A 20,379-nucleotide genomic window follows, 5' to 3' on the forward strand; every position below is an offset into this window, starting at 1 on the left:
TGCTCAGCCCGCCTTTTCCCTGCATGGGAGTGGGGGCACCCGCAGAGTGATTGGTTTGCATCTGTTAATTTCTGGAACTATGCTCAGTGCAGGAGGCAGTGGATGAATGCTATTATGGTTGTTAACAATAGTCAACTTTTGGTGGTTTTAAAATTTTGTCTTTCACAGGCTAAAGTGTTTTGTTTTTTTTTGAGCTGGGGTCTCACTCCATCGCCCAGGATGTTGTGCAATGGCGCGATCTCGGCTCACTGCAGCCTCCGCCTCCTGGGTTCAAGCAGTTGTCCTGCCTCAGCCTCCTGAGTAGCTGAGACTACAGGCACCTGCCACCATGCCCAGATAATTTTTGTATTTTTAGTAGAAACGGGGGTTTCACCATGTTGGCCAGGCTGCTCTCAAATTCCTCCCCTCAAGTGATCCACCGCCTTGGCCTCCCAAAGTGCTGGGATTATAGGCCTGAGCCACCATGCCCGGCCAGGCTAAAGTATTTTAAACAGTAAGGTACTCAGACTTGCTTTCAAGACTGTTTTCTCAAAAATATTCTTGGCTGGGCACAGTGGCTTATGCTTGTAATCCCAGCACTTTGGGAGGGTGATACAGGAGTATTTCTTGAGCCCAGGAGTTTGAGACCAGCCTGGGCAACATAGTGAGACCCCCATCTCTACAAGAGTTAAAATTAGCTGGGCATGGTGACATGTGCCTGTAGACCAGCCACTTGGGGAGCTAAAGTGGGAGGATGGCTTGAGCCCAGCAGGTTAGGGTTGTAATGAGCTGTGATTGTGCCACTGCAGGCCAGCCTGGGTGACACAGTGAGACCCTATCTCAATTAAAAACAAAAAATTGCCTCCTGTCTCTAGATCACAGTAAGAGCTTACTTTTTTTTTTTTTTTTTTTGAAACCGAGTCTTGCTCTGTTGCCCAGGCTGGAGTGCAATGGCGCCATCTTGGCTCACTGCAACCTCTGCCTCTCAGGTTCAAGCGATTCTCCTGCCTCAGCTTCCCGAGTTTTTGGAATTGCAGGCGTGTGCCACCACGCCTGGCTAATTTTTCGTATTTTTAGTAGAGACAGAGTTTTGCCATGTTGGTCAGGCTGGTCTCGAACTCTTAACTTCAGGTGATTCGTCTGCCTCAGCCTCCCAAAGTACAAGGATTAGAAGCATGAGCCACCGCGCCTGGCCCACACCCAGCTAATTCTTGTATTTCTTTTTTTTTTTTTGGAGACAGAGTCTCGCTTTGTTGCCCAGGCTGGAGTGCAGTGGCGAGATCTCAGCTCACTGCAAGCTCCGCCTCCCGGGTTCACGCCATTCTCCTGCCTCAGCCTCCCGAGTAGCTGGGACTACAGGCGCCTGCCACTGCGCCTGGCTAATTTTTTTTTTTTGTATTTTTAGTAGAGACGGGGTTTCACCGTGTTAGCCAGGATGGTCTCGATCTCCTGACCTCGTGATCCACCCGCCTTGGCCTCCCAAAGTGCTGGGATTACAAGCGTGAGCCACTGCACCTGGCCTCTTTTTTTTTTTTTTTTTTTTTTTTGAGACGGAGTCTCACTGTCACCCAGGCTGGAGTGCAGTGGCATGATCTTGGCTCACTGCAACCTCCGGCTTCTGGGTTCAAGCGATTCTCCTGCCTCAGCGTCCTGAGTAGCTGGGATTACAGGCGCCTGCCACCACTCCTGGCTAATTTTTTTTGTTTTTTAGTAGAGACAGGGTTTCACCATGTTGGCCAGGCTGGTCTCGATCTACTGACCTCGTAATCCACCCGCTTTGGCCTCCCAAAGTGCTGGGATTACAGGCGTGAGCCACTGCGCCCGGCCTAATTATTGTATTTTTAGTAGATACGGGGTTTCGCCGTGTTGGCCAGACTGGTCTTGAACTCCTGACCTCAGGTGATCCACCTGCCTTGGCCTCCCAAAAGTGCTGGGATTACAGGCATGAACCACTGTGTCTGACCAAGAGCTTTCCTTTTGAATTCCAGTTGTTTCCCTTGTAAGTGCTACTTTGGCACTGAACAAGGAATCTGAAGACCTCAGTTTAGACAGAGTCTACTCTAGTTAATTCCTGGGGGCCCATTTTCTTTCATTTCAAAATGGAGACATTAATTTGCTAGTTCCCTCCTATGTTATGTGTTGGTTTTTGAGGATGAGGTTAAAATACTTTACCAGTTGCCGAAGAATTGGATATGCATATACTCAGCTCCTAGCCTGGGGCTGTGGCCTGTTAGGAGTTTTTAATCATACTAAATCCCAGCACTTTGGGAGGCCGAGGTCAGAGGATCACCTGAGGTCAGGAGTTCGAGACCAGCTGACCAACATGGAAAAACTCTGTCTCTACTAAAAATACAAAATTAGCTGGGTGTGGTGGTGCATGCCTGTAATCCCAGCTACTGGGGAGGCTGAGGCAGGAGAATTGCTTGAACCAGGGAGGCGGAGGTTGCGGTGAGCCAAGATAGCACCATTGCACTCCAGCCTGGGCAACAAGAGCGAAACTGTCTCAAAAAAAACAAACAAAAGAAAACCAACATACTAAATCAAGTGGTGGGAAATTTTAAGGTATGTTAGTACAAATTGGTTGTAGTTAATGCTTTTATGTTTAGCTACGTCCGTGAAGAAAAGACTTTGAAGCTTAAGTGAAGTCCTCACAGTCTGCCTGGGAAGCAGTGAAAATGGGGCTTCTGGTGGGGGGTACAAAGCGTCCGGCCTGCTGGGCTATAGCAGAGCCCTTGGGGAAGATTCTGCTACCTTTCTGTGACCTGTTTACCAGGGTGAGGGTATCTCCTGACATGCGTCACTTCCGCTTTCACAAACTTTCTGTTCTTTATCCAGTGGAGTAGGGAAGGTGCCTTAATCATCTATTACAGCTTTCCTTTCTTGATGATAATAGTTTATTTTCCTGAAAGGTTCAAGGTGTCCCGAATCTAGAACTTTTTCTGTCTCTGAATTTGTACAGGGTTTTTATTTATTTATTTTTTTGAAAGCGAGTTTTGATCTTGTTGTCTAGGCTGGAGTGCAATGGCGCGATTTCAGCTCACTGAAACCTCCGCCTCCCAGGTTCAAGCAATTCTCCTGCCTCAGCCTCCTGAGTAGCTGGGATTACAGGCGCCTGCCACCATGCCCGGTTAATTTTTTGTATTTTTAGTAGAGAGGGGGTTTCATCATGTTGGCCAGGCTGGTCTGGAACTCCTGACCTCAGGTGATCCACCCGCCTCGGCCTCCCAAAGTGCTGGGATTACAGGCATGAGGCACCCTGCCTGGCCTGTACAGGGTTTTTTTTTTTTTTTTTTTTTTAACCTGATTTTTTTCCCCAGTGTACTATTAGGGTTTTTTTTTTTTTTCCTTTTTTTTAGATAGGGTCTTACTCTGTCACCAAGGCTGGAGAGCAGTGGGGTGATCATAGCTCACTCTAGCCTCCATCTCCTGGCTCAAACAGTCCTACCTCAGCCTCCCAAGTAGCTGGGACTACACGAGTGCCCCACCATGCCCGGCTATGTCAGGGAACATTTCAACCACCTGAAATTTTGAATTAACCTCCTCTGAATACAATATAGTGGAAATAATTGACAAAAGTATACTTTTTAGATGGAATGACCAAATTGGTTTATCTTTGCTTAGCAAAAAGTGGACAGTTGAATTGAGACCTTCACACTTTATGGCAATTGCTTTGTTGGTGTGGAGATTGCTTTGTTGGTGTGGCGATTGCTTTGTTGGTGTGGAGATTGCTTTGTTGGTGTGGCGATTGCTTTGTTGGTGTGGAGATTGCTTTGTTGGTGTGGCGATTGCTTTGTTGGTGTGGAGATTGCTTTGTTGGTGTGGCGATTGCTTTGTTGGTGTGGCGATTGCTTTGTTGGTGTGGCGATTGCTTTGTTGGTGTGACGATTGCTTTGTTGGTGTGGCGATTGCTTTGTTGGTGTGACGATTGCTTTGTTGGTGTGGAGATTGCTTTGTTGGTGTGGCGATTGCTTTGTTGGTGTGGAGATTGCTTTGTTGGTGTGGAGCACTGTCACAGTGCTCCTTTTTTGGAGATGGTGAGTCTGTTGGTTCATGACATTTGGGTCCTGTGAATATGCCAGGGATCCAGGCTGAGTGCGGTGGCTCACGCCTGTAATCCCAGCACTTTGGGAGGCCCAGACGGGTGGATGACCTGAGGTCGGGAGTTCCAGACCAGCCTGACCAACATGGAGAAGCCCCGTCTCTACTAAAAATACAAAATTAGCTGGGCGTGGTGGCATATGCCTGTGATCCCAGCTACTCAGGAGGCTGAGGCAGGAGAATTGCTTGAACCCGGGAGACGGAGGTTGAGGTGAGCCGGAGATCGTGCCATTGCACTCCAGCCTGGGCAACAAGAGCGAAACTCTGCCTCAAAAAAAAAAAAAAATGCCAGGGATCTCTCTGAGCATCTCATGTAATCCTTGCTATGGTCTGAAGAGATGGTTAGTAGCAGGGGTCCCCTTTCACTGTGGGAGAAACAGCTTGGGTAGATGAATTGGCTCTGCTGTGGGTTTGTGTGTTGTGAGATTCCCTCTTTATGGCTTGGGAAGATTCGGAATAGCCTCAGGGCCACGGAAGCAAGCCGGTGAGAGAGCTGCCAAGATTGTGGTGCACGTCTTTTTTTTTTTAATTAAAAGAAAATGTTGTGTAGAGACAGGGTCTTGCTGTGTTGCCCAGGCTGGTCTCGAACTCCTAGATTCAAGGGATCCTCTCACCTTGGCCTCACGAAGTGTTGGGATTACAGGCGTGAGCCACCGTGCCCAGCCCTTAGGTCATGTTTATGTAGTTAGGGTGTTGGGCACAAAAGCCAGTTTTTGCCTTTCCATAAAGGATGAGTGTTTTGGCTGGTCGCAGTGGCTCACACCTATAATCCCAGCACTTTGGGAGGCTGAGGCGGGCAGACACTTGAGGCCAGGAGTTCGAGACCAGACTGGCCAATATGGCAAAACCCCCATCTCTACTGAAATTACAAAAATTAGCTGGACATGGTGTTATACACCTGTAATCCCAGCTACGTGGGAGACTGAGGCATGAGAATTGCTTGAATCCTGGAGGCAGAGGTTGCAGTGATCCTGGGCCACAGAATGAGATTCTGTCTAAAAAAATAAAATAAAAGAGTTTTTTAATGATCACCCTGTTGTGGTGAGTGTTTAGCTCTCACCTGGCTAAAGCAGCAATTGGGCAGGCTGATTGAAAGGCTTTGTGCTCTCTGGGCGTGAGCGCAGTGGCAGGGTGGCATTCTGTCCCTGGTGTTGGGTGGTGAGCAGGAGCGAGTGTGTGCACACCCCTAAGAAGCAGTCCTCATCATCCAGACAACCTCAAAAGGGGGTTTGACTCCGTGAGGTGATGTGTGCGCAGCGCTTACAGCTCTTTGGAAACCCACTATTTTCTGCATAAAAGGTATTGAGGTTGCGTACTTAACTGTAAATTTCTAGCATGTTATCTTTCTCCAGTGGTCACTAAAAACCATGTTATAGGTGTTGCTGCATTTTCATGGACAACTGGTACATCTACTTATCTACTTATCTGCTCTTGGTTTTTTTGTTTGTTTGTTTTTTGTTTTTTTGAGATGGAGTCTTGCTCTGTTGCCCAGGCTGGAGTGCAATGGCGCCATCTCGGCTCACTGCAGCCTTTGCCTCCCGGGTTCAAGCGATTCTCTTACCTCAGCCTCCTGACTAGCTGGGACTACAGGCGCCCACCACCACGTCTGGCTAATTTTTTGTATTTTTAGTAGAGATAGGGTTGCATCGTGTTAGCCAGGATGGTCTCCATTTCCTGACCTCGTGATCCGCCTGCCTCAGCCCTCCAAAATGCTGGGATTACAGGCGTGAGCCAGTGCCCCTGGCCTGGTTTTTTTTCTTTTTTTTTTTTTGGAGGCAGTCTTGCTCTGTCACCCAGGCTGGAATGCAGTGGTACAATCTCAGCTCACTGCACCCTCCGCCTCCTGAATTCAAGGGATCCTCATGCCTCAGCCTCCCGAGTAGCTGGGATTACAGGCGTGCACCACCACGCCCAGCTAATTTTTTTATTTTTAGTAGAGATGGGGTTTCACCATGTTATTCAGGCTGGTCTCGAACTCCTGACCTCAAGTGATCTGCCTGCCTTGGCCTCCCAAAGCGCTGGGATTACAGGCCTGAGCCACCATGCCGAGGCTATTCTAATTGTTACTGCCAATGTCGATGGTACGTGGCTGATAACTCAGAGCCTTGGCTGGGTGTATTTGCCTTACCTTTGCCATTTTTGAGGCTTGGGAAAACACCTTGAACTGTAATGATTTTGAGTGCTGGGTTTTATAAATGTTAAAATGTTTTAGAATGCAAGCACCAACTGTCTAATGGAGTTCTTGTGTCCTTTCTCTGCAGGTATTTGAAATATCTCACCAAAAAATATTTGAAGAAGAATAATCTACGTGACTGGTTGCGCGTAGTTGCTAACAGCAAAGAGAGTTACGAATTACGTTACTTCCAGATTAACCAGGACGAAGAAGAGGAGGAAGACGAGGATTAAATTTCATTTATCTGGAAAATTTTGTATGAGTTCTTGAATAAAACTTGGGAACCAAAATGGTGGTTTATCCTTGTATCTCTGCAGTGTGGATTGAACAGAAAATTGGAAATCATAGTCAAAGGGCTTCCCTTGGTTCGCCACTCACTTATTTGTAACTTGACTTCTTTTTTTTTTCTGCTTAAAAATTTCAATTCTCGTGGTAATACCAGAGTAGAAGGAGAGGGTGACTTTACCAAACTGACAGCCATTGGGGAGGCAGATGCGGGTGTGGAGGTGTGGGCTGAAGGTAGTGACTGTTTGATTTTAAAAAGTGTGACTGTCAGTTGTATCTGTTGCTTTTCTCAATGATTCAGGGATACAAGTGGGCTTCTCTCATTCATTAAAAGAAAACGTGACATCTTTCTAAGATTCTCTGTGGGAAAATGACTGTCAATAAAATGCGGGTTTCTGGGCCATTCGTCTTACTTTCATTTTTTGATTACAAATTTCTCTTGACGCACACAATTATGTCTGCTAATCCTCTTCTTCCTAGAGAGAGAAACCGTGCTCCTTCAGTGTTGCTGCCATAAAGGGGTTTGGGGAATCGATTGTAAAAGTCCCAGGTTCTAAATTAACTAAATGTGTACAGAAATGAACGTGTAAGTAATGTTTCTACAGGTCTTTGCAACAAACTGTCACTTTCGTCTCCAGCAGAGGGAGCTGTAGGAATAGTGCTTCCAGATGTGGTCTCCCGTGTGGGGCCCAGCAACGGGGGCCCCTGATGCCAAGAGCTCTGGAGGCTCTGGAAAGAGGGGACACGAAGGAGGAGTGACTGGGAAGCCTCCCATGCCAAGGAGGTGGGAGGTGCCCTGGAAATAGCTGCCTCATGCCACTTAGGCCATGACTGGATTTAATGTCAGTGGTGTGCCGCAGTGCACAGGCTAGACAACTGAAAGGGGCTACCAAGGCTGGGAAAAAAATGCAATTGTTGCTGTGAGTGACTTTGAAAGACTGGTGCCTTGTGGTGCCCTTCTGAAATTCAAACAGTAATGCAAAAGTGTCTGCTTTAGAATTTACGGTGTCTAAAATTCATGTTTTTAAAAGAGCTTGCCTACAGATGGTTTCCACACTTGAAATTGTGCCCTGCGAGTTGCATAGCTGGAAGTTCAATGCTCAGTCCTACCTTGGCTCCCATTAAGCATTTGGTGCTCTGTGGATTGAGTTGAACGTGTTGAGGCTTTGCAATTTCACTTGTGTTAAAGGCTCTGGCATTTTTCCATTTCTATGCAAATTTCTTTGAAGCAGAATTGCTTGCATATTTCTTCTCTGCCGTCACAGAAAGCAGAGTTTCTTTCAAACTTCACTGAGGCATCAGTTGCTCTTTGGCAATGTCCCTTAACCATGATTATTAACTAAGTTTGTGGCTTGAGTTTACAAATTTTACTTGTTGCATTGATGTCCCCATGTAGTAAGTCATTTTTAGTTTGGTTGTGAAAAAACCCTGGGCTGAAGTTGGCATTTCAGTTAAAAGAAAAAAAGAAACTAGTCCCAGATTTGAAAACTTGTAATAAAATTGAAACTCACTGGTTTTCTATGTCTTTTTGAACTCTTGTAATCGAGTTTTGATCATATTTTCTATTAAAGTGGCTAACACCTGGCTACTGTTACTGTGCGAGGCTTTGTTTTTTTTAAGGACTGGCATGTTAAGAAAAGCTTTGTCCTCACGAATTAGTTGCTGTACCAACAGTTATGCTGGTCTTTATTATAATGGCTTAGAAGAAAAGATGTCCTTTATTTCCACTTTTCTTCCCTTAGTTGTGCTGTTTTGCTGCAGTGAGATTCAGGAGTTGGCTGTCACTGAACTCTGTGTAGAATTTCTCCAGATCCAGAGCCTGGGGAACAACTTTGCCAGCAAATGCCGTTTTCTGATGGGGAGCAGGTAGTGTGAACTTGAATTCCATCACAACCATGACACCAGCTGCGCCCAAAGCACACTGTAGACCAGTTTCCTTTGTTTTGACTCACACCTCACTTGCCTGATCGAAAATAGTTGAGGCACAGGGGCTGACTGGGGTCGTGGAGAGTTTCAAGCCGTGATTTAAGTTCATAAGAGTCCGGAAACAGGAGGTCGGTCTCGTCTCAGCCAATGCCAGTTACACACCTTCACGCCCTTCCCTCGAGTGTGCTGGTACAGCTGAGGAAATGAGGTTTGTTGATGTCACTAAGTGCTACGAACTAGTCACTTCTAAAGGCTTCATGTTTTCTCTCCAAAAAGCCTCTGATCCCCCTTTTCCCATGGCACTTTCAGTGGTGAAGTGTTTGGGTTTTGAGTACTGTTGTCCTCATACATTTTCAGGAGCAGCCAGGTGTTGAAATACGTGGGTCCTAACTTTGCTCATGAATGGTGTGTAGCACAGAGGTGGTCAGAAACACGGGGAAAGTGAGGAAGTTGGATAATACCAAGTGTCTTAAGACAGTTGATATCTGGGGCTATCTAGATCTCAGCCTTTTTAGGGGACACTTGATTTCCTGGAGGGTGATAAGGACCCTGGTGATGGGGAATAATGGTCTGGCTGTTGAAGTCATTGATGTCAAGGGAGCCTGGAATTTGGTGTTGACACCTGATTTCACTTTCCATTTGTACATGGGACTCAGACCCTTAAACTTGTCAAGTATTGTAAGCCAAGACCTCCCACAGGGGAGAGGGACCTAGGATGTGGGACAGTTACAGATCTGGCAGTTCCAGGGGACAGACCATCTCCCCAGTAACCCTTGGACAGAATACTGGGGTGACGAGTCAGAAGCTGCAGGGTAGGGGCACCACGGCGGTGAGAGATGGGCCAGGTCCCTGAAGGAGAGCCTGGGTTGGCACCTGCCCAGGTTGTTCGCTGAGTCGTGGTGATGGGCCTATATTTAGTGGAATAAACTGTGGGGTTGATTCTCTTTGAGGGAGAAGAGGGTAGAAGAGAGGCTAGGTGTGAGGATTTGCCATCCCTGCAAGGAGGTAGCCCTCCACCTACAGGAAGGAGGTGGGGACCGCCTGTTAAACGGTGCAATCATAGTGCTTATCTCTAGGAACAGGAAACCGAATTTCTGATCCAGCCATTTTCTTGTCTTTGGGATGGATTTGAGAATACACATTCTTTTTTTTCCCCCAGGCTATTTTGGGCCCAGCTAAAACAGTCTGTAAAGGCTGTGCTGACCAGCGGAGTGAGTTAGCTGCCACCATAGCTAGAACCCAGAGAACACCCATAAAACGTTCTCAGGCTTACACAAGGATTTTCTCAGGTTCAGGGCCATGGCCCAGGGCTGCCTTTTTGAGAAGCTCCTTCCTCCCCTGCAACCCCAACTGATTTGAATTCAGGTGGTGCAGGGTCCACACTTTCGGAAAAAGCCTTCAAGTGCAACGAAAGTCTTGGTGCAGCAGGTGGCCACTGAGCCTTCATTGCAGAGGACACTGCGGTCCTGAGTGACGCTGTTTCACCCCTGCCGAGGAGGAGGTGTGGGGCAGAGTTTTGATCTATGTGACTGGCTGTGAGGTGGTGTATGTACAAGCACTTCATTGCCCTTGAGAAGCTGGTGGTGCCAGGTGGCCACAGCGTGGATATGCATTGTTGAACGAAATGGCCTCAGGCAGGGCTTGGGGGTTCCTGGATGAGGAGTTCATGTAGCCCTGGAATGGAAATTGAGTATGGTATGTGCAGAAGACGATGAGCTTTTTCCACTCTGTTCTTGGAAAAAGTTTTTTTTTTTTCTATTTTTGAGACAGTCTCGCTCCGTCACCCAGGCTGGAGTGCAGTGGCGCAATCTTGGCTCACTAACCTCTGCCTCCTGGGTTGAAGCGAATCTCCTGCCTCACTCGCCCGAGTAGCTGGGATTACAGGCGCCCACCACCACGCCCGGCTAATTTTTGTATTTTTAGTAGAGATGGGGTTTCTCCATGTTGGCCAGGCTGGTCTCGAACTCCTGACCTCAGGTGATCCGTGATCTGCCCGCCTCGGCATCCCAAAGTTCTGGGATTACAAGTGTGAGCCGCTGCACCCAGCTGAAAAAAGTTTTTTCCTTGATGCTTTTGTAACCGGTATATTAAAAAATATTTTGATTTTGGAATTGTCACTGAGGTGTAATTATGAGCTCTGTGATCAGCAAACATGAGAATCTTGTCTCCTAAAACAGTAACCTTAATGATAGGCTTGTTCTTGCAACTGCAGAGTTGACCGAATGTTCACTGTTTCAGGGATTGCTTTTAACGTCATGCATTTTTGGTCCGTTGTCATTAAAATGCCCATTAAATAGTTTAACAATAATAAGGGCTCACCTTTAAAAATGACTGGAGAGCCGGGCATGGTGGCTCACGCCTGTAATCCCAGCACTTTGGGAGGCCGAGGCAGGCGGATTGCGAGGTCAGGAGATCGAGATCGTCCTGGCCAACAGGGTGAAACTCTGTCTCTACCAAAATACAAAAAATTAGCCAGGTGTGGTGGTGCGCGCCTGTAGTCCCAGCTGCTACTGGGGAGGCTGAGGCAGGGGAATCGCTTGAACCCGGGAGGCGGAGATTTGCAGTGAGCTGAGATTGCGCCACTGCACTCCAGCCTGACGACAGACACCATCTCAACTCCCCCCCTTGAAAAAAAAACCCAAAAAACCTGGAGATTTGTAGTAAAAAATCCATTTGTTTCTAGCATTCCAGTTTTTGTTTCATTTTGCTTTTGGACATTAAATAATATTACCTAGTTGCAGTCATCGGGAAGAACAGGATGGGGAGAGGATTATGACTGATGAGCATCTCGGCTCTAATTTGTTGCCAGATTAAGCAGTTAGAACTGTTCTTTCTTGAACGATATCTTGACTTTCAGCCTCGCCTTGGGAATTGGAGCCAGGGTTAATGATGGGGGCGGCTTTCTGGTGATGAGAAGTATTGTAAATCAGAGTTTTTCTACCGAAGGGCAGGGGACCTTTGAAAGGGATTAGAGAGGTGTTGGGGGGCTGGTAACTGAGGGGTGGGCGTGTCAGTTTAGGGCTTTCTTCCCTTGTTGGTCACCATTCATGGAGGCAGTTGGTCTGGAAAGAACGAGGAAGAGGCAGGTTTGGTTCAAGCCTCGGTGATCTGGGGCTCCCCCTGGCTGGCTGCTCTGTGGGGAAACACGGCCTTGGGAGGGGAGGCCCTTTGGTTTCCTGGCCTGCTTCCCTGAAGAGGGTTCCTTTCCCCTTGCAGGCGGCCAGCACTGGGCTGACCCGGCTTCTCTATCTACAGCGTAGTTAAAGCGGATCTGGGAGATGGAGGGGTTCCCAACACCCCAGTCTTTGGTTCCAGAAGGCTGGACCGACCTCTCCTTGCCCAGGGATGAATGCAGAGGGTCTTTTGTTTGGGGTTTGCTGGCAATAAAATTGAACGGGAAGAAGGGAAACTGCTGCCGATCCTGCGTGTCTCAGGTGGGTTCCCTCAGTGCCCCTGCGAGGCAGTGAGAGGGGGCCCTCCCTTCACGGGCCTTCTGGGGTTAGAGAGCTGGCGGTCGGCCAGCCCCTGGAACTTTTGCGTTCTTAAGGTAGCTTTAAGACTTGCCGCCGCGGAGACTGGAGGCGCTCATTTAAAATTCCAGTCTTGCTCCCGAGGGCTTTGGCCTCCATCTTCACCTTTAATGACCGAGGGCTGGTGGCGGCGGCTCCTTCCTGCTCTGCGACAGGTGTCGCTTCTGAGCGGGAGTTTTGGGCACAGACATCGCAGATCCGCACCACCCCTAGGGGTCTGCATGGGTTTCAGCTGCACCCAGCCTGGAGGGGCTTTTTGGAAGGGGGCACGTGGGCGGTGGGAGCGGGGAAGCAGGTGAGGGGAGCCCGCCTGCGCGGATTTTTCTGCAGTAAATCAGACCCACAGTCTCCAGAGCGTCTTTTCCCCTAGTGTGGAACACATTTTTCTTCTAATCCTCTTTGGAGAGGGGGTTAGGAACGTGCCGAGGCCGGAGCCGGGAGCGGGGTGGGTCCCGGCGCCTGTGAACCGAGTGGGGGAGCGGGCCGCGCGCTGCCCTGAAGACCCTGCCTCCGCGCCCTTGGGGGGCTCGGGGCCCAGCGCCTTCGCAGGCGAGCGGCGGCGGCTGGCTCTGCCCGGGGTGCGCGCGGGCGGTGTTTCCTCGCCTCCCCCTGCGCCCGGGCTCGCCAAGCCCCGGCTGCCCGCTCGGCCGTCGGGTCCGCGGGCGCGCGGACGCCTCGACGGCTCCCCCTGCCGGGGCGCCCCCCGGTCCCCACCCTCACCCGGCGGCTCAGGACTAGTCCCCCAACTAGTTCTCTGCTGTTAACTAGTCGCGCTGCCGGAACGATGGGATGGGGTTGCCACAGCAACCAGACTGGACGTCACAATCCGGGCATGTGTGCCGCCCCCCCGCCGTGCCGCTGTGCCTCCGGCGCTGCCGCCGCCACCCTCGGCCGGCTGCGGGACTCGGGCTGCGGGGCGCGGTGGGAGGAGCGCCCGGGCTTTGCGGGGAGCAGGCTAAGGCGGCCGAGAGAAAGGGGGGTCGAGACGGGGGGGTGGAGGTTTGGGGGGGTGGGGGGGCAGGCGGCCGCCATCTTCTCGCCGAGGCCGCCTCGCCCGCCGCGCGCGCTGGTCCGGCAGCGCACGGGTTAAGGCTGGCACCGCGCCCGGCGGGAGGGGGGGCGCCCACCTCCCCTCCTCCCCGCGCAGGGCATGCGGGGCCCAGTGGGCACCGAGGAGGAGCTGCCGCGGCTGTTCGCCGAGGAGATGGAGAATGAGGACGAGATGTCAGGTGAGCGGGGCGCGGGTGCGCCTGGGGCCAGAGCGGCGGGGGCGCCGAGACGGGCCGGGCCCAGGGCCGGAGCGCGGGCGGCGGGGGCGGCGCGGCCGGGCTGGCGCCGCGCAGGAGGGGCGCCCGGGTTGCGGGGCTGCGCTCCCGCCCTGCTGGCGCCGCGCGGCCAAGGGCGCGGGCTGGGTGAGCACCCGGGCGCGGCGTGAGGGCGGCTAAGGGCGGGGTGCGATCCGGGCCCCCCCGGGCGGCGACGCGGGCCAGGCGGGCCAGAGGACCGCGGGCCAGGGCCTGCGCTGGGGGGCGCGGCGCTGTCAGGGTCAGCCCGCGTGCCCTTGAAGGGGGCGGGAATCGCGCTAGCTCCCGGAGCGGCGCACCCCGCGCTCGCGTCCCGCCGCCGTGCGCCTCTGGCCTCGCTGCGGGCAGGCGGGACCCGGCCCCTGGCCCATGTCGGCCGCGGGGCGGGCTGGGTGGGGCCCAGAGAGGGGCGAGGACCGGCGGTGCTTGGGGACGTGTCGAGCGCCCAGGATGGGGCGGCTTCCCTCCCGGCCCAGGAGGGCTCCGCTCTGGGGCGCACGGGCTCGGACCCCTGCTCCTCTTTCCTGGCCTCTGTGCGCTGTGACCGCCGCTCCCAAGCACTTTACCCGGGCCGCCGGCGTCCTTCTGGCGCGACCTAGCGCCCGCCGCTGTCTCCAGCCCCACCATCGCCCAGGGTGGTGGCCGTTCCCAGCCCACCCTGCCTTGGCTATGGGCCTGACGCCCCAGGGCCACCGCCCCTGCCCCTACCATCTCTCTCCTTTTATCTCTCTCAGAATTTAGTATACACAGGGCTGTGCGCCAGGGGTTGCCTTGCGGGACAGTTCTTTAGTTAACTGCTCACCATTTGTTTGGGACGTTTTCCCTCCTGGCACAGCTGGGTAGGGCCCCACCCTGTCAGCCACCCTCCCTCCTTTCTGGGAGACTCTTACTTCTCGGCTTTCCTGCACCAAGTCTGTGGCCTCTCTGGACTTCGGAGAGACTTGTGGGAGGCTGGAGGCCCTCCCGGGCCCAGGAACGTGCATCTGGCCCCTTCTGACTTCCAGGGATGAGAAGACTCCACAAATGGACACCTCCAGCTCTTGTTGCAGGAAGCAGCCAGCGTCTTCTGGGGAGGGTATTCCCACCAGGTGGCCACACCCCCTGCCCCCTTCTGTTTGCTTGCTTGGTTAGTTGGTGGCTTTAATGCTGTAACTGAGCTCCTACAGGAGCCCGGCACTCACCTCGCCTGTTAGGCCAAGTTGGCAGCGAGCGTGCTGGGGACGGGGAATAGGGGAGTCCTCTCTTGGGGTGGAGTTGCCTGGACAATAGTTGACTGTCATATCCTGGGTCCTTGGAATTAGACCCATTCTCCGGAGGGGAACTCTGAGGCCCCGCACAGGCACAAAAATCAGTGGCCATTTTCCACCTAGGAGGCTGGCTCCCCAGTAAGCCAGTTTACTGGTTTTCTCAGTAAGTTGTTTGTTGTGGTGTTTGGGGTGTGGCCCTTTTGTGGGATCAGTGGCATTTCTGGGGTTGCATCGACCCGCTGGTGGAGTCCCCTGTCTGTCTTTCCCATCTTACACTCCAGCTCTCTCTATGTGGGGACTTAGAGGTTGGGGAGGGGAAGAGGCCAGGGAGGGTGCCCCCAGTCTAGTAGGCACCCGACTCACTGCTTGGGCCAGAGAGGCGGGGCTCTGGTCATCCTGCCCACCACCCGTGCTCCCCCTCGGTGGGTTTGCCCCAGAGCCTCCAGGAGTGCCCCCAGAGCCCTGCAGAAGAGATGCACTGCTCTGGCACCTCTGGCCTGGGGATTCTGTCCCCATCCATCAGCAAGGCCAGCTGCTCCACCTCCAGAGCCTTCCCAGGCTCCTGGCTTCTCTTCATGTTCTGGGTCCAAGCCTCTGTCCCCTCCTGCTGGTCCCCTCCAGGGCCTTCTACCCAGTCCTTATGACCACCCACTGCACAGCAGCTGGGGTCACCTTGTGAACCCAAGTCAGACCCTGACCCGCATGGCTCCAGTAGCCTCTGAAACCCTTGTCCTGGGTCCACTCCTGTACCCCTTTGTTCACAGCAGCCACACTGGCCTCCTTGCTGCTTCTGGAACGCTCCACGCTTCACGCTCCGTCCTGCCATGGGGCCCTGGCTGTGACCTCTGCCTGACCTGCTCTTTCCTCTGCTCACCGCTGCCTCCTGGTCATTTAGGTCCCAGCTCGAATGTTATGATGGGGAGGGACACCCTTGCTAAGGGCCTTCCAGTCACTCTGAGACACATTGTCATGCTTTCTTTGGAAGAGATGGGGTGTTGCTGTGTTGCCCAAGCTGGATTTGAACTCCTGTGCTCAGGCGATCCTCCTGCCTCAACCTCCCTAGTAGCTGGGACTACATGCTTGTGTCACCACACCCCACATACTTGAAACGTTGTCATCAGTTTCCTCCTGGATCTGTGGGTTCCCCTTTGAGTGTAATGCTCGATAACCTGCCGTGCCCACCACCTGAAACCATGCGTTCCTGAGAGATGGTTGTGGTTTCAGTGTCTGAGGGCTGGGACTCTCTAGGTCACCCCAGCTTCTGGCTGTGAAGACAGCCCTAGCCAGGCCTCCTGTCAAGTCGCACTGCTGGACCCCCACTCACCCTGAGCTCTTCGTCATAGCCCCTATGCAGCCCTGAGTCCAAGCTCAGTGGCGGTGACCCCCAAAGACCAGAGCCAGCTGGTTCCAAAAGATGGAAGTTTGAGTCTGGAGGAGCTAGTGTTTTGGAAGCTGTCATGATGATTTTTCAGTCTACGGCTATTGAACTCATGACTTGTCCGATCTTTTTTCTTTGACTCTGCTCATCTCCCACCTCCCCCTGGGAGTTGCTCACTCTCAGCAGTGAATTATTGTTTCCCATGCAGTGGTGGTGGGGAGGGGGAGGTTTGCCCTGGCCAGCTCTGGCATTGAGGCAGGTGTCTGAGCCAGCTTCTAGGAGGAAGGCAGGGTGGGTGCCTCTTCTGCTTGGGGGACCAGCAGGTGCCAGATTCTCCTGGGAGTTGGGGTGGCTGGTTGAAGCCAGGGGTCAAGAGCTGGTGGGATGAGGCCTTGGATTCTAGCTCTGAGCATTAGCTGAGTGGTCTTGGACAAGCCATGCAGCCCTCTCCTCGGTGTGCCCACTTGTAGTATGGGGACATAGCACTGGCTACCTCATAGAGGGTTATTATGAGGAACAGTGAGACAGTGCATGTGGAACATTAGGCCACAGTGCCCAGCACATGATAGGTGCTCAATAGACTGTGGCTGGTGTAGTTAGCACCAGCCAAGGAGGGCAGCTGTCCTGCCTTCTCCAAGGAAATGCTTCTGATACTTGCATCCTTAGCCAGTAAGCTCAGGGGAGTGGGAGCCTGGGTGGGAGGAGGGCTGTGAAGCCCAAGGTAGGGGTGGCAGGAAGCAGGAGAGGGCTTCAGAAAATGTGGCTCTCAGCCCTTTTAGGGCCACTGCTGGGCTGGCAAATTCCCTGCCTCATTGGCCCAGCTTTTCCTCAATCACAGACAAAGCTAGTGAGCCCAGAATGGGCAATGTCTGGACTAGGCACCGTTACCACTCTGGCCCCAGTGACAATTGGCCGTAGGTGTGTAAGTATCTTAGGCTTGCTTCCTCAGGTCCAGGGGCCAGGAGAGAGTGACAGTCATGATTCCCAAAAGGCCATGACATTTTAGCCTGCACCCCTACCCCTGTGGAAGCATGGTTTGGTGGGGGGGTCCCAGGGAGCCTGATTGTATTTAACATTCTTTTCTGGGAGGAGGGAGACAAAATGACCAGCACACTTTGCCCAGTGGCTTGGCCAGTGGGTTATTCATTGTCATTCCAAGTTGATCAGGTAATAGGATCCATCTATCATTTTATCAGTTCATTCAGTCGCTCACCCATCATCCATCCATCCATCTACCTACCCACCCACATCTACCCATCCACCTACAAAACCAACCAAGTAACCGTTCACCATCCGCCTATCAATCCATATCCATACCATATCCATCCATCCATCTGTTCTTCCTATCCACTATTCATCCATGCACCATTCGTCCATGCCTCCCACCATCCATCCATCCATGCATGCATCCATGCATCCATGTATCCATGTATCTACCTGCTCTCCCACATCTACCCGTTGACCCACAAAACCAACCAAGTAACCATTCACCATCCACCTATCTATTCATATGTATATCCATCCATCCATCCATCCATCCATCCATTTGCTCTTGTTCTTATCCACTATTCATCCATGCACTATCTGTCCATGCTTCCCACCATTCATTCATCCATCCTCCAATCCATCCATCCACCATGCATTCATCTGTCCATCCACCATCCACCCATCCACCATCCATCCATCTGCCCATCCACCATTCATGCTTCCATCCATCATTCATGCTTCCATCCATTCATCCACCACCCACCATCCATCCATTCCTGTACCCACCATTCATCCATCTATCTACCCGTCATCCATCCATTCATCTATCCACCATCCATCCATGCATCCATCCACCATCCACTCATCCATTCATCCACCATCCATTCATCCACCCACCATCCGCCCACCATCCATCCATCCGCCATCCATTCATCCACCCACCATCCATCCATCCATCCATCCACCATCCATCCATCAATCCACGATCCAACCACGCATCCAACCACCATCCACTCATCCGTTCATCCACCACTCATTCATCCACCCACCATCCGCCCACCATCCATCCATCCGCCATCCATTCATCCACCTATTGTCCATCTATCCATCAATCCACCATCCATCCATGCATCCATCCACCATCCACTCATCCATTCATCCACCATCCATTCATCCACCCACCATCCTTTCATTCATCCATCCACCATCCATCCATGCATCCATCCATCCATCCATCCACCCACCATCTATCCATCAATCCACGATCCAACCACGCATCCAACCACCATCCACTCATCCGTTCATCCACCACTCATTCATCCACCCACCATCTGCCCACCATCCATCCATCATCCATCCATTATCCATTCATTCATCCATCCACCCACCTACCATCTATCCATCCATCTATCCATTCATCTTTCATCCATCCATCCATCATTCATCCACCATTCATCCATTTATCCATCCGTCCATCCTCCATCTTCCATCCACCATTCATCCATCCACCCACCGTCTATCCATCAATTCATCATCCATCCATCAATTCACCATCCATCCACTTATTCACCATCCATCCACCATCCATTCATCCATCCACCCATCCACCATCCATCCACCATGCATCCTTCCACCCACCATCTATCCATCAATTCATCATCCATCCATCTATTCACCATCTATCCACCATCCATTTGTCCATCCACCCATCCACCATCCATCCACTATCCACCCATCCACCATCCATCCACTGTCCATCCATCTGCCATCCATCCATCCATCCACCCACCATCCATCCATCTATCCATCCATCTACCCACCATCTATCCATCAATTCATCATCCATCAATCTATTCACCATCCATCCACCATCCATTCATCCATCCACCCATCCACCATCCATCCATTCACTATACAATTATCCGTCCACCCATCAGAGACTTCTGGAATATCTTCTCTGAGCTGGGTACTGAACACAATGCGTGTTGTCTAACTTTCTGGGCTTTTGCTTATCTCTGTGGCTCTGTCCTTATTTCACTCTCCTTCCCTGTCTCTCTCTCTCCCTCTGTCCCCATATCTGTCAGTTTTCGTCTCCCCTGAGGTCATGCCCCTGCCTCTCCCTTTCTGTCTGGCCGTTTTTCTCTCTTTTGTCCCTCCCTGTCCCCCCAGGTTGACTTCCCCTCTCACCAGTCTGTCCTCCTCCTCCCCACCCATGCCCTGGGGCCTCTCCCTGCTTTCCCTGCACCCCCAGGGTGACTCCCCCCAGGCCCCAGTCACTTGGGGTAAATGCCTCATCTATCCCCATCTCTTCCCTCCACTCCCCACTCAGGACTGATGCTTTCTTTTGATGTGACACCAATGAGGTGATGTCTGGGTTTTGTTAAATGTCATAAATAAATTATGAATCCTCTCTTGGGCGGTGTACTGCCCCCCTTTGCCAGCATAAGCCCTGTCTCATGGGGGGAGGTTCGAGGACTAACGGCAGCCTGAGCACTCCTTCTTGGCCAGCGTCTAGGGTGGCCCTGAGAACCTCTGGCCCAGCAGTGCCCGAACTAGAGACCGCTGCCCTCTGCCCTTCACCACTGCCGCCCTGACCCTCCTGGGTCTCGCTGGGCTCTGCCTGCCATTGCTGAGCCCCTGCAGGCATCGTGTGGGTGCTTTGCATTCACAATTTTTACTTCTCCCCATAGCCCTGGGGGAAAGGCTGCCACATTAGGCCCATTTCACAGATGAAGAGAGAGGCTCAGTGGGGAGGGGACTTGCTGGTGTCACCTCCAGGAAGGGTAGCATGAAGCCTCTGCTGCCCCTGTTGCTCCCTCCTCCTGACCCCCGGTGGCCTTGTTCTCTGCTTGTTGCTGGTTGGGGAGTCCAGGTGGGGAACAGAAATAGCCCCTCTCGGCCGGGCGCGGTGGCTCATGCCTGTAATCCCAGCACTTTGGGAGGCCGAGGCGGGTGGATCACGAGGTCAGGAGATGGAGACCATCCTGGCTAACACGGTGAAACCCCGGCTCTACTAAAAATACAAAAAATTACTGGGTGTGGTGGCGGACACCTGTAGTCCCAGCTACTCGGGAGGCTGAGGCAGGAGAATGGCGTGAACCCGGGAGGTGGAGCTTGCAGTGAGCCGAGATCACGCCACTGCACTCCAGCCTGGGCGACAGAGCGAGAGTCTGTCTCAAAAAAAAAAAAAAAAAAAAAAGAAATAACGCCTCTCCCCAGGTCCTGGAGAGAGTGGTGGACATTGAGTGCCACCACTCAATGCCATGTCCCTGTCCTTGGCAGGTTTGCCGGCCTTTGCAACCTGGTGATGGTGTTCTCGTCCCAACTCCTGGCTTGGCCCCCTGCAAATCATTCGACCACCCAGAATCAGATGACCTAACTTTCGCTCCACAGTCACGCGCCTTCCCCTTGTTTTGATCACCTTGTGTTTGCCAAGTGCCCTGGCGGCTGCGTCCTTGCTCTGCTGCTGCCC

General features: G+C 52.3%; 2 protein-coding genes across 9 annotated transcripts in view; both read left to right on the top strand.

Annotated features, from left to right (window-relative positions):
* Nucleotides 1-6,540, top strand: part of RPL22 (ribosomal protein L22) — a 22,371-nt gene extending 15,831 nt beyond the window's left edge. For all 6 annotated transcript variants that reach the window (XM_055383347.2, XM_031013359.3, XM_004024558.5 and 3 more), the window contains exon 4: nucleotides 6,339-6,540. In XM_055383347.2, the coding sequence (XP_055239322.1) occupies nucleotides 6,339-6,483 (145 nt within the window). In that variant the 3' untranslated portion in view covers nucleotides 6,484-6,540. The remainder of the gene's footprint in view (nucleotides 1-6,338) is intronic.
* Nucleotides 6,541-12,850: 6,310 nt separating this feature from the next.
* Nucleotides 12,851-20,379, top strand: part of CHD5 (chromodomain helicase DNA binding protein 5) — a 78,525-nt gene continuing 70,996 nt past the window's right edge. For 2 of the 3 annotated variants that reach the window (XM_031013331.3, XM_055382881.2), the window contains exon 1: nucleotides 12,852-13,220. In XM_031013331.3, the coding sequence (XP_030869191.2) occupies nucleotides 13,142-13,220 (79 nt within the window). In that variant the 5' untranslated portion in view covers nucleotides 12,852-13,141. Of the gene's footprint in view, nucleotides 13,221-20,379 lie in introns of all 3 variants that reach the window. The other variant, XM_055382878.2, reaches the window with a different exon arrangement.

This window comes from Gorilla gorilla, chromosome 1, assembly GCF_029281585.2.
Source record: "Gorilla gorilla gorilla isolate KB3781 chromosome 1, NHGRI_mGorGor1-v2.1_pri, whole genome shotgun sequence".
Taxonomy (NCBI): Eukaryota; Metazoa; Chordata; class Mammalia; order Primates; family Hominidae; genus Gorilla; species Gorilla gorilla.